This window comes from Mixophyes fleayi, chromosome 5 (genome assembly GCF_038048845.1).
Source record: "Mixophyes fleayi isolate aMixFle1 chromosome 5, aMixFle1.hap1, whole genome shotgun sequence".
Classification (NCBI taxonomy): Eukaryota; Metazoa; Chordata; class Amphibia; order Anura; family Limnodynastidae; genus Mixophyes; species Mixophyes fleayi.
In genome coordinates, this window is record NC_134406.1 from 54,606,365 (window position 1) to 54,632,624 (window position 26,260).

At 39.0% G+C, this 26,260-nt stretch overlaps 1 protein-coding gene across 1 annotated transcript in view; it reads right to left on the minus strand.

Moving 5' to 3' along the window:
• Positions 1-5,268: 5,268 nt before the first annotated feature.
• HDAC9 (histone deacetylase 9) overlaps positions 5,269-26,260 on the minus strand; it is a 397,896-nt gene continuing 376,904 nt past the window's right edge. The window contains 5 exon segments of the mRNA XM_075212212.1: positions 5,269-5,320; positions 5,322-5,569; positions 10,694-10,908; positions 11,989-12,190; positions 21,446-21,568. Of these exon segments, the coding sequence (XP_075068313.1) occupies positions 5,269-5,320; positions 5,322-5,569; positions 10,694-10,908; positions 11,989-12,190; positions 21,446-21,568 (840 nt within the window).

Below are 26,260 nucleotides of genomic sequence, written 5' to 3' on the forward strand. Positions count from 1 at the left end.
AGAATTTAGAACAAAGTTATCTTCGGAAATTATTTTTATATTAAATCTTCTTTACAAAACAAAATATTCTATTAAAACAAGTCAAAATAACAGAATGAATAAATTTACATTATAAATATAATTTTTATACCCTAAAATGCATTGATTTATTTTTTAAAAAAATTGTTTGAAACAGAAAATAAAAAAAGTGAGTTAATTTTCTGAAAATATAATTATTTGTTATTTGCTCATCTCTTCTTGTAATATTGAGATACATATGTCTGTGCATTAGTTACCAAAACAGAAGACATTTTAAATAATCTGTATCTTTTATACCTTCAGTTCAGACAAGTTCCTTAAACATTTTCATACACAGAATTTTTTTGAATGTTAGCAGAAGCTCCTTTATATAAATACTTGTATTTTAGGTTTAATTTCCCTCTAACTGCTTGGTTTATAAGCCTGTTAATGTCATTAACATAGCTGACCATAATGAAATTTAGTTTCTTCTGGCTTTTAAACTCAATATTTATTTCCAACATGGCAGCTTCCATCAATGAATGTATAAATAGGCAAAAAAAAATGTAAATACGTCATGAGGCATTTTTTTCTGCAGAAAATAAATTATGCCTAGAAAAAGTAACACCTACTCATAAATGAGGCATACTGCATATTTCCTTTATTTAAAAGACTTAAAGCAGACACGAATCGCAGTTTGTGTAAGCTTATGCAATACTACATAAAAGTTAAAAAATCAATGGTAAGATGCCATCTTAAGACAGTTTCATATGGAAAGCATGATATCAAATAATAACATCTGATTTGCTTGCATGACATTCTTTAGATAATTTTACTACTAGAAAATCAGGTCCTCAATATATTTCTAAATATATTTGTAAACTGAATGGCTGAGCAAAAAAGATAAGTTTCTTGTATGAGATGATTCTCATATCTAGATATGTTTACCTTCACTATCAGGAATCAGTCTACTATGGAAACAATCAACTGCATCATATCATACAAGTGGATTGTTGACCCTACATCCTAATGCTCACTTTCACCTACAAACAACCATTTTGTGAACTGACCTCAGTGCTGGCGAAAGCTCTGTAGGCGCTCCAAGTGCCTCTCCTCCGCTGGCGTTGCACTCCGCCCTCTCTTCCCACTGCTTCTCAACTTTGCAGGCGGTAGGTGGGGGTGGCATCCTCTGTTCCACAGACTGGGAGTGCGGCACTAAGCTGTGCAAACGTAGCCAAGAGTCACACTACCAGCGTAACGCTGATATTGAGAAGCAGCAGGCGACAGCTTAGCAAGTAAGAAACTGCTGGCTGCTTCTCCTCATGTCAGTAGCCGGCACTGTGGCACCGTGGGGGCATTAAAAACATTGTATGCGTGACATTATGTCATTCATTCTGTGTTTTAGGAACCCCCTAATCATTGGCGCTCTAGGCAATACCTTGATTAATCTAATAGTAGCAATGGCCATGGCTGACTGCTATACCTTTGAATGTGGGATGAATATTGCTACACATAGAGATAGGGAGAGAGGATGACATTATCGTCCTCATTGAAGTCATCGACTAAAACAAAAGTGCACCAGTCACCTATACACATAGTGTAGGTAGCAATTTTGTGCCCAACCAATATATATGAATGCAGCCTATTTACTCACTAGAAACCAGTGACATCATTGAACACATTGGGCATCTGTGATGTCAGTGGTCCAAAGAATTTATAGGCTGCATTTACAAATATTGGTTCAGACCTCAAAGAAAGTTGTCTTTAAGGTAGGCCTGTCATCTGCATGAAGTAAAGGAGATTTTTTAGAAATATTTCAGTTTAACATCTTGAATAAACTTAAAAGCATTTCATCAGCTGATTAAATGTATTCCTGTTTCCATTGTTATGATTCCTCCAAATTATATGTATGTTTTTAAAGTACTTTTACTATTGTAATTAGCTTCAGTGACCTACGGCAGCATAGTAGCACAATGGATAACATTGCTGTCTCACAGTGCTGGGGACATGGGTTAAATTTCTGACCAGAGCACTATCTGAGTGGAGTTTGTATAATCTCACCATGTTTGTGTGGGTTTTCTCTGTGTGCTCCGATTTCCTCCCACACTCCAAAGACATACAGATAAGTTAATTTGCTGCTGACGAATTTAACTTATGTGTGTATGTTTATCTAGTAGGGAATATATAGTATAAGCTCCCCTGGGGTGGGTGACTGATGTGAATAAATACATTTTGCATTGCATTGCTTCAGATCAGTAAGCAATATGTTGTTGTAGGCTTGTGGATAGCTGTTCTAAAGTATACTTTACATTAAGTATACATTTTCTGCATGCTGATTATTTCCGTAATTAAACTTCCGTACAATATTTTTTTCTAATTTAATTTTATGGCATTATAGCATACTTAGCTAACCTGAGCCTGCCCAGCTGTGGTGGCGGCTGCCTACCTCTGCGTTATAGCTCCCCTACAGCAGCACTAATCTATACCTGATATGTACTTTAGTAGAAATACATGTTTGTTATTGGTGTCCTATTGTACTCAAGACTACATAACTTATTGAAAAGAATAAGCATGGAAATATAGGTGAATGAGATGTGTTCAACAAAATAGACCACCTACTTAACCCTTTTGCCGCTGGTGGTCTGTGCCACATTTATACCACAGGTTTCTAAGCAATTTATTACTTTTCTCACCCTGTATAAGCTTCATTGGGAATGACGTCTTACATTTTACGCCACCCAAACAAATGATATTGTTGAACAAATAAGATGTTCTTTTGGAACCATACTTATTATACAGGGAACATGATCAAAAAAAGCTACTTTTGTAATTCTTCCCTTAATAACTTTTCCAAAGTTATATATCTTGTATGTCACAGATACCCAGGTCTATGGTAAAGCAGGTAAAGATAGCTCTACTACTAGGGGTAATTCGGCATAAATGATCTGGGTCTTACTAGTACCACATTAACTCTTTTAAGCAGGAAGCACAGATAAATATGTCATTAGTGTATCCTTTCTATTTGTCACCAGGGCATCATTATGACGCATAGGGATTGATCTATTCATAATATATCTTTCTTCATGTGTCTATTTAGTGATCAGATGTCTAGGAGGACACATGTTATTTACCTGTGAGCAGTGTGCCTACTAGCTCACTTAAGTTCTAAGCTTTGGGCGATCGGGCTGAATGCCCCCAAACTAGCCAAACCCAAAGGAGACAGAAAAATATTTGATTTCAAGTACTACTGACACATCAGTGCTTTCTTATGTCACGAGTGCTAAATGAATGGTCATGCAGCCCTCCAGTCAGAAATCTCTAGACAAGAAGTGTTGGATTGCTGATCTTAAAACTTCCTCTGCCTCCTCCAGCAGTAGAATGGACTGATCATGGCCGTGGAGGGAAAGGTAGTGTCTCAAAGAATATATATAGGTGCCGGACACCGGAACTCCTGCATTTCAATTAATTGGGAGATGGGAGACCTTTCAAAATAAAACAAGGGAGAGATGCTTTGTTCGAATAGTATTGTTTTGAAATGTCATGCAAGCTTTCTACCGTGTTTTCTTTACAATTTGACCACTGGGTAAAACTGTTCTATTGTTTGTTTTTTAATTCATTTCTTTTTTCATTTTACATGAGCAGAGCAAATAATATGGCAACTTCCACTTATCAATAAATATACATATGCAGAGTGGTAAGTCTCTGTGCAAAATAAATTAAAAACACCTAAGTATGTATAAAAAAATATACTGAAAATAAGTCCTGCATATAGAAAGGTCATACAGTTTCTCTTACTGAAGGCTTACTGGTATATCTGAGAGAGCAAAATCAGCCACTTAAGCCCAGGCACATTGAAACAGACATTTCATATGACTGGGTTACAAATAGTTCCAGTGCCTGTTTAGTAACAATTGCTGGCGTGCAACATGCATCTAAACTATTGCAATTCAGGCATACAGCAACATATTTCAAATATTTGGCTTTAAATGGCTGACTACGTCACTCTAAACACTTCATATAGTTTCCTGTGTATAGAAAACATCAATGACGTTACCATAGCCACAGCAGTCCATACAACTGCTAAGGTACCCTCAGCACAGGGGGCCCTTTCCCAGAGGAAAACATGTGCGGGCAGTGATTTGATGAGGATGAAATTACTGCATATATAATTTACACTCTTGTGCCAGATTGTCACTAATGCAATTAGTGGATACGGACTGTAGATGGGGCAAACATTCTGGTGGATACGACTGAATTATGATGCACAGAGGGCCTAATCACAATTATGCTATGGGCCCAATGCATTTCTAGATAAGCGCCTACAAAATGTAATATGAACATTCCAAATGAAATGTAAAATAATCATCTGTGGGGTGTACAGCCCATGTATCTATTCAATCTACTCTCATGTTACAATAAAAAAAATCTATATATCACACATGAAAGCTAATCTGTAAATAAACAAGCATACACAAGCTCTACAAACAGAAGCCATAATTTCCAGGTACTACCACCTGGTAGTTACCAAGGAAGATCTGCAAATGAAATATTTTTTATATATTGTTTTGATATTATATGGTGTAGAGTACATTGTATATTACCCCATTACTTTATCTTTGACTGTAAGACACTGTCCTCTAATGTTCTAGTTTTCTCAATGTATCCAGAACTGGTAAGGAGATATCTTTTCAGTTGTATCTTTTCTTGTATATAATTTGTTTTATAATTAATTACTGCTTAAACTAAATAAAACATTGTTAAAAAAAGAAGCAGAGTCATTTTTTGCAGTAAACTGCATTTTTGGGCTAAGTTTACTAAGATAATTTGTCCCCTTAAATTGTGTATAAATGTGGTATACCACTCAGCTTTCTCTCCACATTGTAACAGTTGGAGAAAAATGTAAAATGACTGGTACAAAAAGATTTACATACATATCTTAGTGAATTTAGCCCTGATTAATGTATATCCTCAAATTTACACTTTACAATAAATATTCAAAATCAAGTCGTTCTTGCATTCAGGAAAGAAAAATAAAGAAATTATTTAAAACCGATTATTCCAAATATTCAAGTAGATAATTAGCCGTAACTTATAGCGAGAAATAAAACGTATTATAAGATCTGTTATTTTCAAGCTATGTACATTTGCAAATAAAAATGAATGTTTCCTCTATTACTTTGCTTTTCAAGAAATATACTAAAAAAGCATTTTAAAAAGTCTATTTAAACAGAGAAAATGTGACTTTTCCATTGTGCTAGTCAGTCTCAAAGTTCAAAGGACAACTTTAATAACAAATCCTGGTCCTAAATCTTTGCCTATTACCTTGCATAAAAGCTGCTTTCTGATTAGATTCAGGATGTGTTTGAATTTCATCCTCACTATCTGGTGGTTCCTCTTTCACCTTCACGGATCCTAGGTGACCAGTTCTGACGTCAGTAGTGCTGTAACTTCTTATGCTACCACTGGAGGAAACCTTGTGTTCTTTCATCAGATAATCAACATGAAGTTCTTCTTCTGCTTCCTCCAAATGACTTCCAGGCTGGCGAAGTTGTTCAATTGATTTGGAAAGCATCTTTAAAGATAAAAAATATATATATATGTATTAACAAAATTAAAGGCATTCAGCGTTGTTCATCAGCATATCACTGGTCATCATCTTAGCAACTTGGAAGTAAACTGGATCTGGTTTTGTTCTTTTTATCCATGCTCTAAGATCTTGACTTGTATCTATGTCCAATTTGGCCACACATATTGATGAAGCAGCAGGTCCAAGGTGTCTGTGGCAGCCATTATTCCGACCCTGTAAATGTCGGCGGGTTAACATGCCGACAGCTAAATGCCGACATTTGTAGCGTGTAGACAGGTGGACAATGTCACCAGTGTGATCGGCGACATTCACAATGTCAATCACAGTGTCGACATTAAAAGACCAATGCTGCCGGTCTTTTAATGTCGGCATTGTGATTATTGTCCACTTGTTAAGTGCTGACATTTACAGGGTCGAAATAATGTACCCTACCCCAAGGTGCAACCCTCCTATCCAATCAGCTTCACTCACATGATGACTTATTGTAGAACCTTCTCCAGTGGTTCCAATGTTAAGAATTATATAAAAAGAACCAAGAAGCTACAACTCAGTCAGACGAAGATACAAAATCTCCTGCACAAATAGTTTTATTCCAAAATAGCCAAAGTGTACAATATTTCAGGGTACCCTCCCCATCCTTAGGTAAGTAATATTTTGTTTATATTAATGTTTAATAATGGAATTCCAGAATTAGCCTTGAAATATCAAAACATAATAGTACAGCTTAATACAGTGAGGGGGTAACAAGTAATAGCTGGAGGCCCACAAGAGTAGCCTCCAGCCTTCAAAGGTGGTGCACAGACGAAAGTGAGAGTGCGCTTTGCACGCCCTCCTCCTCCGGGTGTACTGTGTGACCTCACTGCACTGTGCAGAGGTGGCGATGTGACGCGGTAGCCAGCTGCCCACGTTTTAATAAGATCAGGAGCAGTTGGCTGGGGTTCAACAAGAGAAAGGCTTGATTAATTGTTTCAAAATGCTAACTGTAATGGAAACAAATGAAAAGAGCTGATGTTATATCTGTTAAATCTCTTGTGGTCTTACTAAATATCATGGGCATGAAGAAAGGGTCAACTCTTTCCCTTGCAAGTTCATATATGTCCTAAAATATTTGCTAAAGATTAGATCATTACTATTGATAGCAGAGAGGGGGCCCAGGAGGCTAAAGCGGCATCACTGAGCCCCTACCCAAATTTTGGTATAGGGTGCGGTACTGCACTGTTCTACCTCTGGTTGAGCATAAGGAAAGAGTTAACGCTTAACACAACAGTCTTTGGGACCTGTAACAAAAAAGTCTTTTAATAGGAAACAGCTATGCCAAGGGTTATCTGTTCATTTCTCACACAGGCTTTGAAGTTACTACAGTGCAGAACAGACGGTACTTAAGGGTGGTTCGTGGATGAACTATGTTTTTCTTTTGACGTCTAAAATTGAGTGGATTCTGCTGATGACACCTTGTAAAAAAAAATAAAACAAAATGCTTGCTAAATAATTATTTTAATAAAAATATTTTATGCACGAAAACATTGATTGGCCATTAACCAAACGATGAACAATCTTCAGCTGTTGAAATGTGTTACGTAAACGTTTTTCATGCTGCAAGTTCTAAGCAGCTTGAAAAAAGCTCTTAAAATCAAGCTCCAGATTTTAATGGTGTTTTAAAGAAAAAGCGCAATGTACAAATAATACTTATGGAAGACTACTACTGTTTAAGAGATTATACACAGCTTTGGTTGTTATAGAAGTAGTGCATGAACTGGCTGCACTGGGGCAAATTCTAACAGAGGCATTTTCTGCACCTTTGGTGGGTACGACCTTTTATGTGATATTAAGTGGTAAATTTATCAAACCTTCTAAAAAGGATTTTTCTAAAACCATTCAGATTCTAGCTATCATTTTCCAGAATGTACTAGATAAGTGATTGTTAGAATCTGATTGGTTGCTATGGGCAACACCTCCATCTTTCCTTTTTAGAAGGTTTGAAAAATCTACCCCTAAGGGACATTTACAAACTGCAGCGCGTGAAAAGTGCATCAAACCCACATGGATCCTATGTGTGCGCAGATGTGAAATCAGGACACCCAGAACATTACCAACTTGCAACAGGATGCAAGAGGTGACAACACCGTACTCCAATGTGGTTAAAAACAGTAAACACATTTTTGATTATTTAAAAAAAAAAAAAAATCTGTATGCTTACACATTTTGATGGCATCATAGTAAGTAAAGGTTGGAAGAAAAATAATCTATAGACTACAATAAAAAGGCAGCTATCCCCCAGCACACAGAAGTGAATTAAATCCGACAAGAATCTGCCTTCTAAATAGAAAAGAACAGGTCAGATTTCCAAACATTAATATTTAAAAAGCCAAGCAAAGTATTTCCACCCACACTCAGATGGAATGTCACAATCTGCATTCCAAGCACAATTTTCAAGGTGTTTTTACATAATGTGGATCCCATTGGTGAAACATCAACTGTGAATATATATATGCCTAGCAAGATCAAGTGACAGCTGTGATTTCTGTCTAAGGAAAGGAGACAACTTCCAAGAAAAGTTATGCTAAAAAAAGTTTCTCCTAGACACAATGCAGTCATTTCTGACAAATATGGAATAAAGCGCAATCAGGAAGATAATCTAATAAATAGATATGAGATAATGCACCCCCTACTGGAAAATGTACTGACATTAGATGTCACCAAGGAGTTTTGTGGCACAACTTTGTAGGTCAAGTTATTTTATACAGGTCAGAAACCCGGGGTGCTGTCTATATATATATATACACATACACACATATATATATATATATATATATATATATATATATATATATATATATATATATATATATATATTGCTGATGATTAAGTAATTTCAAATTGAAGGCAGTAATCAATAACGATTCCTTGATCTGGTCAACTCTATCACTAGTAGAAGAAAAACTGTCCAGATCTGTGTACTCCAAACTATTGATCAGCTGGAGATTTGTTTATCATTAAATACTTTTTTAGTATCTTATCAAAGCAATGTTGGATTGTCAGGCTCCCTCTAGTGGTCAAACACTATCCACTATATTTATTGTAAATTTTACAGCTGGACCTTTGCTACAGTATGCAAAAAGAGGAGGGTGAAGGACAAATGACAACATAACACCTTTGGGGGGGGTGGGCAAAAAAACCCAAAAACCCTTTTAATTACATTTTTCAAAATCATATTTGCTAGGTAATATGTTATATATAATATGGGGTGTAATTGTAATAGTTTTTACAAATATTACAAAAACAAAATATCAAAGGAAAGTCCTATTTAAAATGTTATAATAAACATATTAAAAATTACCAGGGCTAAAACAATATAAATAAGAGATGATGGAAATCCTATATTATTATATGTTCTCACATTTCTATAATTTTGCCTATTTATCAGACATATTCCATTAACCTGGTATTTTTTCCAGTACTGCCGGTGATCTGCTAACGTACAGTAGTTGGAAAAGTACAAATAATCAGTAACCCATATCAGCCAATCAACAATTCGCTTTCAACGATCAACTATAACTTAGACACTTAAAGTAGACGTCTGGTTGCTACTGGTTACTGCTTTTTTGCAGCTAGGTTAGGAAATCTGTTACAAACTTCCAAAAATCTTCCCCATTCTGTTACAAACATCTAGAAACTGCTTGTGCTTTTGAAAATATGCATAATTTGTGTTAAATTAATGTATATAGGGGCATATTTATTATTGAAATCATTTTGCACACGATCCCTTTCAATCCTTATTGCAAAGATAAGGATTGAAATATTGTATTTATTAAAAATCTTCAACAGGAAGAGCAGTCACGGAAAACAGGTGGGCGGCACACTTGTCAAACTGTAACGCAGGTGTCCTAAGGTGAGCTGAGGGAGGACAGAAACCTCCCATGGAGCAGAAGGGCAAAAGCCTGCGAATTTGCAAACTCACCTTCTCATTGCCTCTTCTCTCCCTAAGACTGCTGTGCGATCCAGAGAGGCTTGAGAGTCCATGTGTGCATGCACCATTCGAACATATCTAGGGAGGCGATGCGGCATGTGAGAGGGAGGAATTATATGACCCCTTTACACATGTGCTGTTCAGTTCTGCTCTTTGGAGCAAAGCTGAAATCTAACACATTCGCTAATGTACGCCAGCCTGAGCTGGGGTACATTAAAGTGAACAAGTTCAGATTTTCGGAACTTGCTAACTTGCGTAATATGGCAGGCTCCATAGACATCTATGGGGACTGCTCTGGATATCTATGATATCTGCTGTGATGCCGTCTTAATAAATGTGAACGTTACTTCAATGTGCGTCTATCCCACGAAAAAAGGCAATTTTCAGGGGATTTTCATGAACAAAAGGAATCATAAATATGCCCCATAATGTCTTAATATATCTGCTCTGAAATTTCATGCACTGTGCTCATTTCCCTACAGATGAACTATAAAATACTATGGGCAGAATTTATTGTACATGGTAGAAGAAGTAATGTGTGTACACTTAGATCTTAAGTCCCAAAAACATAAAATGAAGTTGTGTTCTGCCTGTTTGTGTATACTGTAGTGTGTCTTAGGCGCTTATTTAAAAATAATCGGGATTTTGCCCCATTAAGTATCATTGTTTCAGGGCTATTTATTATACAAGTCATATGGGGACAGAGCATCCGAGAGCGGGCTTATGGTCGCACATGCGCACTTGCCATTTGTGTTAAACAGAGCAGGAGAGAGCAGCGACGCTGCCGGAGAGGAATCTAACGCCATCGTCAGATGACCAAGACTGCAGTCCCCATTGGGTTTTACTGGGACTGTGGTTTTGATATGACACTTTGCCTAATGCTGAAGGCATCTCCAATATCTCCTGTGTTAAGCTTTTCTTAAATTAACATTTTACTTAAAAATGTCTAAACCATGCATCTAAAGCTGTTTCATATATAGGCCCACTAGTGGTGGAGATGCTTTCATGTGTAATACTAGCATACACTGTATATGAAAATGACAATTGATTTAATGGAACCTGTGTATTGCATTGTAAAATACAATGTTGGTATCCCAGTAAACGTATCTGTATAAACATTGGTATCTGTTTGATGTGCTCACTTTGTTCATCTGAATTTGCTGCTGATACTGTTTCTGCTTCTCCAGGAACTGCTGGTGCTGTTGTTGAATGACGAGCTGTGCCAGAGTGTTCTGAGGAAGGGGAGCAGACTGTGTTCTGTGCAGCGGTCTGTGGCGAGGCAGCTTGTGAGCCACCCTCCCGGCTCCTGACACTCTATCTTTAGACGCTAGAGGGGACTGAAGATGTGGAGCGCCACCTGAAGAATCGATGGAAAAGAAAAACCATGACTATATGTTTTATAGCTTGAGAGAGTACCATTATGATGGAGTGCTGCGTATGATGGTGGTATATAAACATAGAATCATAATATCCAACCCTGCTACCACAGCAGTACCAGAACATCACAGCATTCATCAGTACAGTGTTATTTAAATTAATAAAATAGGTTCACTCATACGGTTTTGTTCTCAATAACAATGTGCATCACACCCAAGAGAAGTATGTCTTTAATGTATTTTTTACATCACTGTTTACTAAACCATCTACAGGTGTTATGTGCAGTGAAGAACTGCTTTATGCGATAGAGCTGTAAACAACTTATTATTAAGGGGACAATAGGGGCATCCACCCAGAGCCATAACTTAAAATTTTGGTGTCTGAGATGAGAAGGAAAACTGCTATCCCCAGCCTTCAATTTGAACCAAATTAACCTAAAATATTCATAAACTGCGCCCCCCCCCCCCTCAGCACTGCACCCTGGACAGTCGTCCCACTCATACAGCATTAGTTACGGCCGTGGTCCCATCCACAAGGGCTCTGCAACCGAGAGCCAGACTGTTCTGTGTAAGCAGGCTCTAGAGCTTAGAACACAGTATTGTATCTAGTCCAATTCAACCTAGAATAGAATGCTTCTATCCTGCTCTACTGTGTTGCCCTGGATGGATTGGGTCCTCCTGCACACTGAGCTTCAACGTCACCTTCATATGATCATGAGTCACTCGGCTTCCAGCTGCAAGTAACAGCGAAGGTCCCAGGGATAGGACAGACCCCAATCCCATTTGCTACAAAGGGGAGGACTAAAAGTGTACAACCACTTTAATGTGACAACTAATTACTACCCCTGAACCTGTACTTCCCCAGATATAAATCGGAGAATGTGGAATGTGAAATTCAGTATGTTGTGTCATTCGTATAACTGAGTGTCTTACTAACTGTTCTCTATCATCTCAGGCACATAACCACCTTTACATTGCTCCCTGCGACTGCAAACTTTTGAAAATGGAGAAAGGTGATATGAAATTACATAGAATGTGTCAGTGAACCGATCTGTAATTACCTGTAGCTAAAAGCTTTTGCTGACGTAACTGTTCTTTCAGCAGTAAGTGTTGCAGTAAGGCTTGGTGGCTGCTGTTGGTCTTGCCTTCCAGGGCTGTGTGAGCAGTAACAGGCAATGTTCCTCCATACTGCCCCGTCAGGGATACCCCCTGCCTGGGTGCCTGAGGCTCATACTTTTGTTTTTCTTTTAATGAAGATGAGGCCTGTAACACAAAATCAGAAAGTGATTCTAATCCCATTACACGCATGTTAAGACACAGGCTTTCAGTATATTACCATCAATGAGTACATGATTTTCTCCTAGGTAATATACTTCAAAGCATATGGATGATCATTAGACTGGAGATTTAGTCATAGGGGAGAATAGAAGCCACTGACGAAAGATTGATCAATAAAGCAGCTTTTCTATTCACAAAAATACACCCTTAAACTTGTAGCATGTCAATATAAATTCTCTATTGGTTGTATTTATTTATACAGCAGAAGTATTGTCACTGGAAACTGGATGACACAAGCTATTATATTCATCCCTCCAAAAACATACTGGTAGGTTAATCGGCTGCTATCAAAATTGACCCTAGTCTCTCCCTGTCTGTCTCCCTTTCTGTCTGTCTGTGTGTGAGCATGTGTCTATATTAGGGAATTTAGACTGTAAGCTCCAATGGGGCAGGGACTGATGTGAGCGAGTTCTCTGTACAGTGCTGCGGAATTAGTGGCGCTATATAAATAAATGATGATGATGATGATGATCCCTCCTAGATTTTTTTCCACTGTTCCTTAAACAGAACTGACACAGCGTTCGCTGTACAGAAATATACTGGGTAATGAGGTTGGCTTCTTGTGCATTCGTTACCTGCAGCCAACAAAGAGATCATGGCTCACTACAGTGAATTAAGTGGCAAGCTCATGTATTAACACAATATGAATGGCACACTTTGAATGACGCCCTATTAATTTTTATTGTGGTCTTATTGAAGTTATACCGTAAGAACCTAATCTTCCCATGACCAACAGAGCCTTTTCGATTTCATTAACACAGGTGCATTGGCATATCTGCACCCCTCTCTCTCGTATGTCTATATCCCTGAATTCCAGCACAGGTTTCACATTTCTCAAACAGTGCAATTTTATATATTTAAGACTACACAGGCGGTTTTGACCCGCTGCAATCACAGCCGCAGGAGAGTGCATCAGGTGTAGGTGGTCCCGCTGGGAAGCGGCAGCTGATCACATGTGATTCTAACCCAATGTTGCAACTAAGGCATAACAGATAAAAATAGTATGTGTAGCCTATCTAGCATATAAAATAACTGTCCATTATAAGTGGCTGGGACTAGCATATTAATGTAATTAAAATAATAATAGAAAGGATGGCCATAGGCTTTTCCTGGACATAAAAAAAATAAAAATAAATTAATTATTTATTAAGCTAGATTAAACCAGACATGAGTCTTTTCTATAATCAACTTTTTAAAATAATCCAGTCTGCTAATTAGGACATATTATACATGAAGATAGACTTGGCAACATGTGATTTTCATTTTAGTCCTTTGTGTTTCAATCCTTTGCATAATGCGGAACGGAGCTTCACGGCCTGTAAATCTCACTGAATGTGCAGAGACACATGATTCCGTTACTTATCAAATGGTATGTTATAGAAGGGTGGGGAATGCTGGGAAACAATGTCCACCAATCCAGGCTATTGTACTTTAATAACATTAATGTCTTCCCTAGTAATATAACAGACACTATTAATAGAGGCTCATAAAACACAATCTGATTCTTGCAATGTGCATGCAATATTGCACAAAGAGGTTTTAAGATTTGCTTACCACATCCCACATGAAAGGGGCTGTTTGGGGTATTTCTGAGAACAGCTACTTTAATTAGCATAAAAATGCTCATGCTGTACCAACCATAAATACTTTTCTTATTACGCTGTGTATTTCTGCTCAGAAACAAAGCATCAGAGAACCTGGAAAAAGACGTCAGCCTGCAGATGTCTTGGGAAACTGCTAAGTTGATTATTAGAATCTAATACATATTACAATCTTAACATTACTGTGGTAAATAGTGTACCACAAATAACAAAACTGCTTATACTTATACAATAAAAGAGCGCCACTCAAATTGTTTATTTCTGCCATAAAACCACTTCCACCAAACTAGCTGAACCATGGGGCTTAGATGCTCAGGAGACACTTGTTCCAGAAAAACTCAACTCAGCTAGTATCTATAGACCCAGTGCACACTGCAGCAGATGAAGATTGTCCAAGTAGCGGGGCCACGGCATTAATAGGCAACTGTAGGTTTTGCACCCTAGAGCATCATGGGTGTGCGATCGCTGGCACAGATGGGCTCCACCTGGGCACTGGGTTCCTGGGTATGGGAACCACAGCTCGTATGATAGTTGGAAGGGGATTTATTTATGAACATTTCTTTCATAAAGCTTCAGTAGAAAGTAATCAAACATGAGCAAGCTTTTATCCTCAATGTATTAAATGTAGATTCACTCTTCCTATTATTTATTATCATGTAATTTAACTGTAATTGTCATTACAGCATGTATAATTGGGAACCTCTCTCCTGGAGTATATAATGGCCAATTTTATTTACTGTTTAGGCTTGCACAGGATGTTCAAAAGGCAGATATCACCAGTGGTAAATACCCCCATCCAGTGGTGGGCAGGGCTTATTACAAATTATCCAAAGCACTTTTGAAGTACTAGGCTGCCCCGTACTGTCCTCTCCTCCCAAAACCTCCATTGCTGTATGTACCAAAGCTGTCACAATCGGGACTGTCCCGCCTATATCAGGATGGTTGGATGGTATGCTAGGGGCATTTATGCACCTCACCTGCACTCAGCAAGAAACCCCCTGGTCTGCCGAGCTCTTCCAATCAGAAGAACAAACTTTTGTATCCCTGCAGCCAATTTTATGAACCAAAGCAATGCACCATAAATTACCCTTAATATCTACAGTCAGGGCCGCCATCACGGGGGTTATCTCTGAGGGCCCCCAGTCAATTGGATCACCTTTCAATCCACTTTGTCAGCATGATTTGACGGCTGCGGACATCTCTGACAATCTGCTGACACTGGCCACGCAGAGTGTACAGAACGAAGGGGCCGCACCAAGTGACATCATTGAGCAAGGAGGTTGAGTGAGAGAACACAGCCGCGGCCAGTCTGACCGCAGCTTCCAGGGAGTGGGCAGTGACATCACACTCATCGAATGCTGCTGAGGAAGGAGCACTGCAATCAAGCTCACTGACAGTGTGGTGGACTTAGTCATTTTAAGTGGGCATCTGGAGTTTGAGAGGCTGGCATGTGAGGGTGTCTGATGGACATGGAAGGGCATGTAGTGAGGACTGATGGACATTTAATGGACATTTAAAGAGGTATATGGAAAGGACACATGGTAGGATCTGATGCAATGTGGGGAGGCCTGATGGGCATGTAAAGGGCATGTGGGAGGTCTGATGTTATATGGTGAGGTCTAAGGAGCTTATAAATGGCATGTGCAGAGGACTGATGATATATGGGGAGTTCTGTGGGGCATTTATCAGCCATATTGTGAGGTTGTGGGGCATGCGGAAAGATTTGAGGGGCATGTAAGGGGACTTGGGGAGATCTGGTGTGAAGGTCTGATGGGCATTAAAGATGTATGTGGTGAGGTGCCTGATGGCACATGTGGAGGTCTGAGAGGCTGGTAAACGGCATGATGGGTATGCAGGGAGGTCTGATGGGCATGTGGGGAGGTCTGAGTGGCATATATAGGGGTTGTATGGAGGTCTGAGGAGCATATGGGGGCGTTTTGGAGCACATCAGGGATCTGTGAGCTTGTGGGAATCTGAGTGCATGTGAGACTATTTAGGACCAAGTGGAAGGTATGTGGTGGAATTTTGGAGCAAGTGAGGGTCATGTGGGTGCATTATGGGATGGGTGATGTGGGTGTGTCAAGGTCATTTTTGGGATGTTTTTTCATTATCAAAAATTTAGGGTAATGGGCATTCCTTTTCAAAGTTGGTTGTATTTATTATGTACTGCATGATCTGTGTTACATTCTGTTTACATTTATTGATTGGCTTTCCATATATCATGTTTCTATACATGTCTTATTTCTACTTTTTAAAAAAAAAAAAAAAAATAAGTACACAGTGCTGAACACATTTTAAATAGGTGGGCTTGGGATTAATCTATAAAAGTGGAGTAAAGATGGCTACTGTAAAACATACTTGCCAACTCCCGGAAAAGAGGGGGCGTGACTGGAGGGCGGGAGGGGGCGGGGTGAGGCCAATTGCGTCATTTTGGTCCCGCCCCCGCAAAACCGTAATTACCTTTGCGGGGGGCGGGGCCAAAATTATGCGATTGGCCTCGCCCCCTCCCGCCCTCCAAAATGGCGTCATTTGATGCAATTCTCGGTGGTATCCAGGATCCGGGAGAAATGCCAACTCGCCCGGGAGCCCGGGACACTGACCCGAATTTCGGGAGTCTCCCGGACTTTCCGGGAGAGTTGGCAAGTATGCTGTAAAATGTGGATTTATTTGTACATTGTAGAATTACTGTATGTCTGACACTCTATAATAATACTTTTACTTCACTTTTTATTTACACTCCTTTCATTAATGTCTGCTCTAATACAACATTTTCTCCTTGCATGCTAGTACCCACAATGATAACTATCTTTTGGGTGACATTGATTCACTTGGGTTCTAGGATAAAATACCAATAAAGGGTTAGGATACACTGTATGTGTAACAATGTGAACTCGGCCCATAGACAAGCATATTTTTTAAACAATGCATTTTGCGTTTTTTTGTGCTCATTAAAAACTAATTAAAAACATCTCTACAGTGTCCTCACCATGAATTGTTCTTTGAGGTACTATGACTACATTACACCACTAAACATATCTCAATTGTTTAGTGAGAAAGGAATTTTAATTAGCATTTTGAAGCACATCATAATTACACATCTGTTTTTACCAACATTGACATTTGAAAGGTTAAATGCTGGATGTTCTGCCTGTGATATATTCTCTGTCCTGCTGCCTCTTGTACAGATCTGTGATTTTTACTCTCACCTCTTCCTGACCTGTCTCCTTGTACTACTTTTCCATACTGCCTTGTATCTCAGTCATTTATCTCATGTGTCCTGTTTTCCTTGTATTTGAGGCCTATCTGTGCCTCCCAAAATATCCATAATATGTTTTAATGTATACTATTGCGTTGTTGGGAAAACTATATGAAAGGGAGGGGGATTTAAAGGTAGTCGGCAAATGAATTACTCTGCAGACCTGGGCCTTCTGGGTGTGACACATCCATAATATGTATCCATGCAGCGAGTCCTTTTCTCTTGTTTGTAACCATTGTATGGTTCTTCTTATCTACTAACTGTACAGTGTTCTGAAATATGTTGGCATTTTGTAACTTAAGGACCATCAATAATAACACTAGATCCAGCTAATTGTTTATAATTAAGTAACTAACTGTCTGTACAACCAATAGTGTAAAGAATACCATAGAGAGTTGGTGTGCGCTAGGAATGGCCATATTGGGGTTATTTACTAATGTAATTAAATCTGGGTATTTAAAGCAGCAATCCCACACAGAATATTTATTTTTTTTATTTTTCTTTAAATTGCAAGTTAAGTACATTTTAAGCATGCATCATAATTTTTCTTAGCTATCCTCCTACAAATCATTTTCTCCTTTTCAAAAGCTCCCAGGTTGCAAACAAAAATAGCTGCCATGCAGAGACACAGTAAGTCTGCAACACAGACACAGGCTCACTGCTCTCAGTATGTCATGTGATGGGAGAGGGGGAAGAGGGAGGATGTCATAGTGCAGGCGGAGCTCAGAGGGGCATTCCAAAGTGTCTCTGCTCACTACATCATATGCCATATGACTGTAGTTGCCATGGTAGTCCATAATATCATTAATAGCAGCATTTATTAAAATGGTACCTACTTGCACTCTTCTTATAGCCTGCAACACTAATTAATGTTAAAAAACAGCTGATTTTTCATGGAATTACTGCTTTAATTAATATATTAATGTAATTTATTTATACTTAAATATATAACCTATGTGATAAAGATTTATCATAGTTGCAAGTAACTGTGCAGAACATCACCAATATGAATGAAAATGAGACAAAACAGTGAGGAATTAAATGCTGTAACCAATAGCATCCAATCAGATGCCAGCTTTTATGCGGTTAAGGGAGGACTGACTAATGAAAGTTAATATCTGTTTGGGCACATTTTTATTTGTGCCACTTTATTAAATGTGATATAGAATTGGATTATAACCAGAGATTAGCCTGCAAAAGTCAGATGCCGCAGAGTTTTAGAGGGTGGGACTAGGCTTTATGCCAAGTTGTTGTATACTGATAATTGCTCAATATTTGCATAGCTAAGCAGGGCTACCATTGACCAAAGAAGGCTTCAGAGGGAAGGTCAGGAAGCTGGCTAATAGTTCCTAGCACCATGATCAATGTGCAGCAGGGTGGCCAATATTTGTAAATATTTATTTCTACTGACAATTTTATCACATTTATTAATGGCTAGCATATTTACATGGTTACATTTTACCAAAATGTCTCCAAAAGGTGAAAGCAGTAACAGCATCCTTAGGAAATGAAGGATCAGGGAAGGCAAATATGTTTAATAGTCAATAGTGATATTTCTGATATTTTGCTTCTCTGCATTTTGGCTAAGATCAAGTGCAATTGTGGCAGAGCTGCACTTGGTCCTCTGGTCAGGGGCTGGGTATAATTGTGCCTCCGGAGTGGCAACCCAGGGGTGCCATAAATCACGGTCAAGAGACCTTAATACAGGTATCAAGTGATTATGTTGGCACCCATGCACTTTTGACCACTTTCTTTTAAGCACCGCTACATTCTTTGCCCTGGCCTTTTGGATGGGCGAGAAAATTTTTACAACCAGCTCAGCTATTGGGCTGGGGCCATATCCAATCTGCACTATTTATTTTTCTCCACGTGTGTCACTTTCACGTTTCAAGTTTCCGGATTTTAGGGTGCGGGTAGGTCCTTTTGGGCTCCGTCCCTGAAAGATATAGGGGGGGCTGTGTGGCCCTGAGGTTCCAGCCCCCCTGAAACCATCATTGGTCCTCCCTTCCGGGGGTTGGAGTAGCTGTCGAGCCCTGGGTGAAGCTTCTGTGGATCCCAGGGGCTAAAGGGGCCCCCCTAGCCTTGCGGAGAAGGGGGTCTGAAGACCCTTGCCCCCTAAGGGACCTTTTGGTTCCGGGGGTCGGGGATTAGGACCTTTTTCTTTTTAAAGGAAGGATAATGTTCTGCATCCCTTAAGTGTACTTTTTAATGGTTTTGCACCTTATTTGGGTACTTTTGGACCACGAAAGCACGTTCCCAGGTTTTCATTAAAAAAAAAAATAATTGTGATATTTCTGATGAATATACAAAATGGACCATTAAACTACAGTTGTTTGCATTAGGGAGTATACTGTATTTCACCAGCTCTTTGCACACATTTTTAAAACTGAAGACAGACTGGTGTCATTTAAAAAGCGACGAGTTGAGAAAAAAAAAATAATATCTGGCCTTTTATACAGGTCGCATATTTTAGCACTCAGAGAAGTACAGGGATTGGTGTGAGTACAGTTACTTAATGCACAATCTTGCATTAATGCAGCAAAGGGGATATAGAAGTGGTATATTTATCTGGTAAGGAGAAAATGGAAAATATTTTAGCTAGTGGAGAAAAAGAGATTGAAAGATTACTGGCTGATGGAGAAAAAAGTGATTGAAAGATTTCTGGACGCAAGTATCAGAAGTGCTCACAAGAAGCAGGAATTACATGTCATGTAAAGTATTAGATTTCAGAGTGTGTTCAAACACTAAAATTGCAACACAATACAGATGCTTGTTGGTGGTTAAGTGTAGGCGTTAGTTGTAGTACAATCGTGCATAAACCAGTTCATGGGCTACGATAGGTCAACTGGCAACAGGAGCACGGTTGCTTGTAGAATATTTTTTATAGCAAAAAAAGTACAAAACTTAATTGCTGTTTGGTTGGGATCATCATCATCAATTTATTTATATAGCACCACTATTTCACATCAGTCCCTGCCCCATAGGAGCTTACAGTCTAAATTCCGAACATGGTCGGGAATCAAACTCATGACCGCAGTGCTGTGAGACAGAAGTGCTAACCACTAAGCCACCATGCTGCCAAATTTGGTTACTAAACATTTGTAACCCTTTATGACTCCTATGTTTTCTATTTTCACCTATTATTCATCCTTGTCGTATACTATACTGTACCTGGTATTTGTATTATGTCTTTATGTACACAGTAAAAAGTTTGAGTAGTACTGTATTTATGTTGAGAGTAACTACATATCCAAAATATAACATTATGCCATTTTTAAAACATTTTTTCAACTATATTTTTATTACGATATATTACAAGGTTACAAAATGGAAATCTGCAATAGCATGTAATACAATACATGATTAAACATTAGTGCAAGTCAGGTTATTCACAAGACGTATTTCACATTTGATAGGATAATAAAACCATGTATCCTGCATTTAATAAACCAACCAGTGATCTGAGACAATTTAAACCATAACTTTATCAAATTCTGTAGGATCAGGTGCAAGGATCAAGTTCCCCCCAACAGAGTTGTTACCTCAGAAAGAAAGAAGATGAGAGATCATCCCAGAATCCAATTGGGACATTTAAGATTTTGGGCCACCCCCCTCAGAATTTCTTATTTAAATATTTACTTGTAGTAATTGAATAAAGTGCTCCCATGTTTGAAAAAAAAAATATTGGGAGATGGGGAAGCATTCTGGCCCTCCGGAACTCAGCCAATGAGATTTGCTTGCTAATAACAGGGGAGGTCCTACTGTTCCACCTCTAAGACCCACAAGACTTCAACTGCATGAGCAGGAACAGGCTCCTTGGCAGGCACCCTGCTATTGCCATACCCCCTCAGCTCACTCCTTGTGGACTGCTTTCCATTCGAAAGATAAAGAAAATCCTATCCTTAAGTCGAGTTGATATCCGTGTCTGGAGTATGCATTTGCAGCACGTTGCTGATATAACTCATAGGAGTCTTTTGCTAGCCTTGGTTGCCCACTAATAAAATCAATGTACCAAAAGAATGCAGACTTAAAGGTATTTATTTAAAATATCTGTAAAATGGCACATCACATGATCTAAAATCTGTCAATCACGTTTCACTAACTTACACACATGAGTTTGTATAGGTCTAGGTAATCTGTAACTCTCACGGTGCTAATGAACTACAAGTTTCAGCAGACTCTTATTGTACCACCACTTTTCTTCTATGAGCAGAACCTACAGCGTCTTTTCTTTTAGGAACGGTCTATCACTATCTGTTTGTTTTGCAACCGTGTTTAAACTCAATTTCTTCATGTGTGCTCACTTATAGTAAGGGTACTCACATTGAGTGGAGGCGCTGCAGCAGGAAGTCCTAAGGTAATGTTGGGTAATGATGGAGATGTGTATAGGCTTAGCAGATTGATTGACTTTTCATGATGTACAAGAAGTTGGTGGGAAGCCAAATGCTGTAATAGAAATGATATTTAACAATATGTTAAGCTCATATAACACAGTGTAGAATATAGATAAAAACTACATTGTCAATTGCATTTAAAATGTATGTAGCAAAGTAGGATCATGACGGGAAGGGGAAGAAGAAGAAGAAGAAGAAGAGCAAATATTTCAAGTGACACAAATGAGAAGCTATATTAAAATCAGCATCTTCAAGATCATTGGTTGTCGAACTGGCCTTGTAATAAAGAATCAGTGCTGTAAGGATGGAGGAGGTAGGAGGGTGAAAATAATTAGATCACACAGCAACTGTAAATCACTTCCAGCTATGTAGCTGGTCTCTGCCTTATGGATAATATCAGACTGAGATGCAGCAGTTAAGTTAAACCTTTAAACAGTGGCGTAATAACCAGGAGTACAAGGGCTATGGGGCCCCTCCCCTCCAAGTTAATGGCTGGGCTCTCAAAAGGGCACATTCGCTGGACTGTGCATACATAGAAGAGGACCACTGCTCTGCTCTGCTGAGAGCAGGAACAGGGGGCCTGGGAAGTCATAATGGGCCCTATCATCATTTTTCTATGGGGCCTGGTGATGTTCCTCTCCTGTCTAAACACTGGGAGATACTTACTAAAACAGAGTAAATGTGATGTGCAGTAAAACACCCCATTAGACATTTGCTTTAACGCGCACCAGATTGATAAGTGCTAAGTGCTGATTGGTTGCTATAGGATACTACACAAGCATCATCCCCACTGCCTTCTACACTGTTCTGCATCGTGGGTGACAAAGCTTATGGTCTGTTTTCTCCTAATGACTTGTTGCTTCCCTTAATCATTTTAATTTGCAACAACCTGTGCTAAATTATATAACATGTGTTAAAAAAATATGTAACACCAGTTAATGAATTCAGCCCAGGTTAATGCACATAGGAGAAATCAGAAGCAGAATATTGTCACACAGTGAACATAGATTGTGTTTGTCGGTCTACATTGCATCACTGTAATGCTGTCAAGTTGCCAACACTGAAATAGTTGGCTAATTTTGAAGTGGGGATTGTTTTTACTTCCACTTTTCTATTTCCCCTCACCACCACAATATGGACCAGGTGCCCTCTGTGCTATGATTCTGATTAAAGTGCAAATGGGTCAATCTCAGTCCACCTAGGGTTACGGAGCAGTGCTAAAATTAGCTTTTATTTCTCAGAGCAAGATTATTACAATGACATAACGTGGTGCAGTGGGCACATTTTTGGGGAATTTCCTCGCTGTGCATCATTTCCACTTTGCTAAAGGACTTTGTAGCTTTGAACCAGCTCAAAAGTAGTAAAAATCAGGGGGTAAATGTATCAAGCTGAGAGTTTTCCGGCGAGTTTGAAAAACCAATCAGATTCTAGCTATCATTTATTTAGTACATTCCACAAAATTATAGCTAGAATCTGATTGGTTGCTATAGGCAACATCTCCACTTTTCAGACCCGCCAGAAAACTCTCAGCTTGATACATTTACCCCCTGGTCTCATCTTATTTTTTTAATTAATGCAATTTAGACCTTTCAGTTACATTTTTGGCAAGAAGCACATTTTGCCCAAAAGAAGCTTCGCACACCCAAGATAGCCATACGTAATAAAGGTAGTTCTGATGTCACTTCACTCTTAAGGCTAATTTAAACCATAAATTAGGTTAAACCATTCAGTATATTAGGAGACAACAAAGCTGTTCAATGCAATCATAGGGGTGGTTCTAAAGTGGTAGGAGGCTGGGCTGAGTTATGACATTGCACCTCTTGTGATTGTTTCACCACCTCACACACAGGCACACTTCTAGTTTATATAGCAGTCTCCCGAGAGAACAGAGTCAGTGTACTCCTAGAACTTTGCTGGGTGGACCATCTATGTGCACCAATGTAAAGCCAATGTGTTTCGCGGTGTGCATGCAGTGTGCTCCTTAAATTATGTCCTGTGTTGTGATATTATATGCGGCCCTGAGATGTCCAGAAACATAGTATGATGCTCCGAGTATCCGCACATAAACTGCTATGAGCTACATTACAACGTTTGAAGAAATGTCTCCTTATGTCACAGTATCAGCAGTAACTAAGTTTGCTGAAGAGTACTATCACGGCACCCAGTCTTGTCATTGGTTAATAGATCAACTTGCTGTCTGTCACTGTTCGGCTAACTGTAGGATACAGACTGACCCAGGTGTTTTCCATTAGTTAATACTGTATTTTGTCCTTATAATGTGACACAAGCCCAAACTATGCATCACAAAGTGTGACAACTTGGACATCCTGATTCATGTACTTATTGTTGTCAAGTGCCCCTAATTTCAAATGACAGTACAAGATTTAAAAAAAAATTCCTTGAAAATGTTCCTATTTTTCTATTTTGAACAATTACACTATAAAGTTCCTCTATTTCTGAATATTACATAAGTTACTTTATCATAGATTCTTATTCTCTGAATCTTATAAGTTAATATTCATTGAAGAGTAGTATTATAAATAAATGTAATAACATTTTCATGATGGGGATTGTAGTAGTTTAAGGTCTACCAACAGGAGGCCTAAATCATCAAGGGCGCACGTAATTCAACAAGGAACAGATCTGAAGATACGTGCACTGATGAATACAGGTGTAGGACCCTAGGGGTGCGGGTTTGCTCTACTACACATTACACTGCGCGATAGTCAATACCTATGGGGAATATAAATTCTCAAAAGAATGCACAGAAACAAAAATAATAATTCATGTCACCTGTCAATAATATAGGCATTAATGACAAAACATTTTTTTAAAATATTTTTTTTTCATGATATACATTTATTAGGATGTTATCATTGTCTACTGTGCATAAAATAAAATGTTGCAGATGCTCCTGATTGCAAATACAGTTGTTATCATTAGTAAGCGGTACTTAGACTAGATCTGTAGCTGGAGCAAGAGATACGGCTGAAAAACAAGTAGCTGAGGGTTTGGCATGCCCTTACTGTACATGGACTATGGCATGCCCTTACTGTACATTGACTATGGCATGCCCTTACTGTACATGGACTATGGCATGCCCTTACCGTACATGGACTATGGCATGCCCTTACCGTACATGGACTATGGCATGCCCTTACTGTACATTGACTATGGCATGCCCTTACTGTACATTGACTAGGGTATGCCCTTACCGTACATGGACTATGGCATGCCATTACTGTACATGGACTATGGCATGCCCTTACCGTACATGGACTATGGCATGCCCTTACCGTACATGGACTATGGCATGCCATTACTGTACATTGACTATGGCATGCCCTTACCGTACATGGACTATGGCATGCCCTTACCGTACATGGACTATGGCATGCCCTTACTGTACATTGACTATGGCATGCCCTTACTGTACATTGACTATGGCATGCCCTTACTGTACATGGACTATGGCATGCCCTTACTGTACATGGACTATGGCATGCCCTTACTGTACATTGACTATGGCATGCCATTACCGTACATGGACTATGGCATGCGCTTACTGTACATGGACTATGGCATGCGCTTACTGCACATGGACTATGGCATGCCATTACCGTACATGGACTATGGCATGCGCTTACTGTACATGGACTATGGCATGCCATTACTGCACATGGACTATGGTATGCCATTACTGCACATGGACTATGGCATGCCATTACCGTACATGGACTATGGCATGCCCTTACTGTACATAGCCTATGGCATGCCCTTACTGTACATAGCCTATGGCATGCCCTTACTGTACATGGACTATGGCATGCCCGTACTGTACATGGACTATGGCACGTCTTTACTGTACATTGACTAAGGGAGTGAAAGCCCCTTTCCTTGCTCTATTCCCACCCTGAAATCGTAGGCTGTAGCAAGTATCATTTGCGTTCAGAAATTAATTGAACGTGGCTGCGCTCTGTGGCGTATGGCCCGATTTTGGGCATGCATAAAGTGCTTGTGCGGATTATACACACAAAACTGATGTTTATGTCCCTTGATGATTAGGGCCCAAAGGTGCTTATGTACACTAGCGCAGCAGCAAACTGGGCCAGAACCTATGTTATCATATTGGTAACTATGCTTACTACGTGATTTAAGGAACGTCTCAATCTGTAAATAATCCAAAACAAAGTAATTACATACTCTGAGCACTTACAAAAACCCAATATCCATTGAAAACAGGTAACCATAAGTACATCACAGTTGAATGTTTTAGTATCCAAGAAAATGTAATACCATTACTTTCATAAATGTGTAAATAAAACCCAAATGTTAGCAAATAGATTGTTACTTTCTTTAATGTAAATAATAAAAAATATTTTACAAACAAATGTGGAACAATTGCAGTTTTACATTAAGACATCCTAGAAATGCAAAATAAAAATAAAAAAATGTTTTATCATCTAGCTCATGTAAATATTTAGTAAAATACATGTGATTTACTAACAATGTATGCATGGTTCCCACATGTGGTCTAACACAGCCTTCTTACTGCACTGTGTGTTTTCACCCGTCTTCCTAATTCAGCATCTCTCCATAATAAGAGCCACATAGGCTCCATTAGAATTAAGAGGTATGGCACAATATTATCCCCGGGGGAGCCACATCACTGAAAAAGAATACCCTGTGTAACAGTATGACAACAGTGACTGCTTTCTTCCCAAACAAAAAGCATATGGGTCTG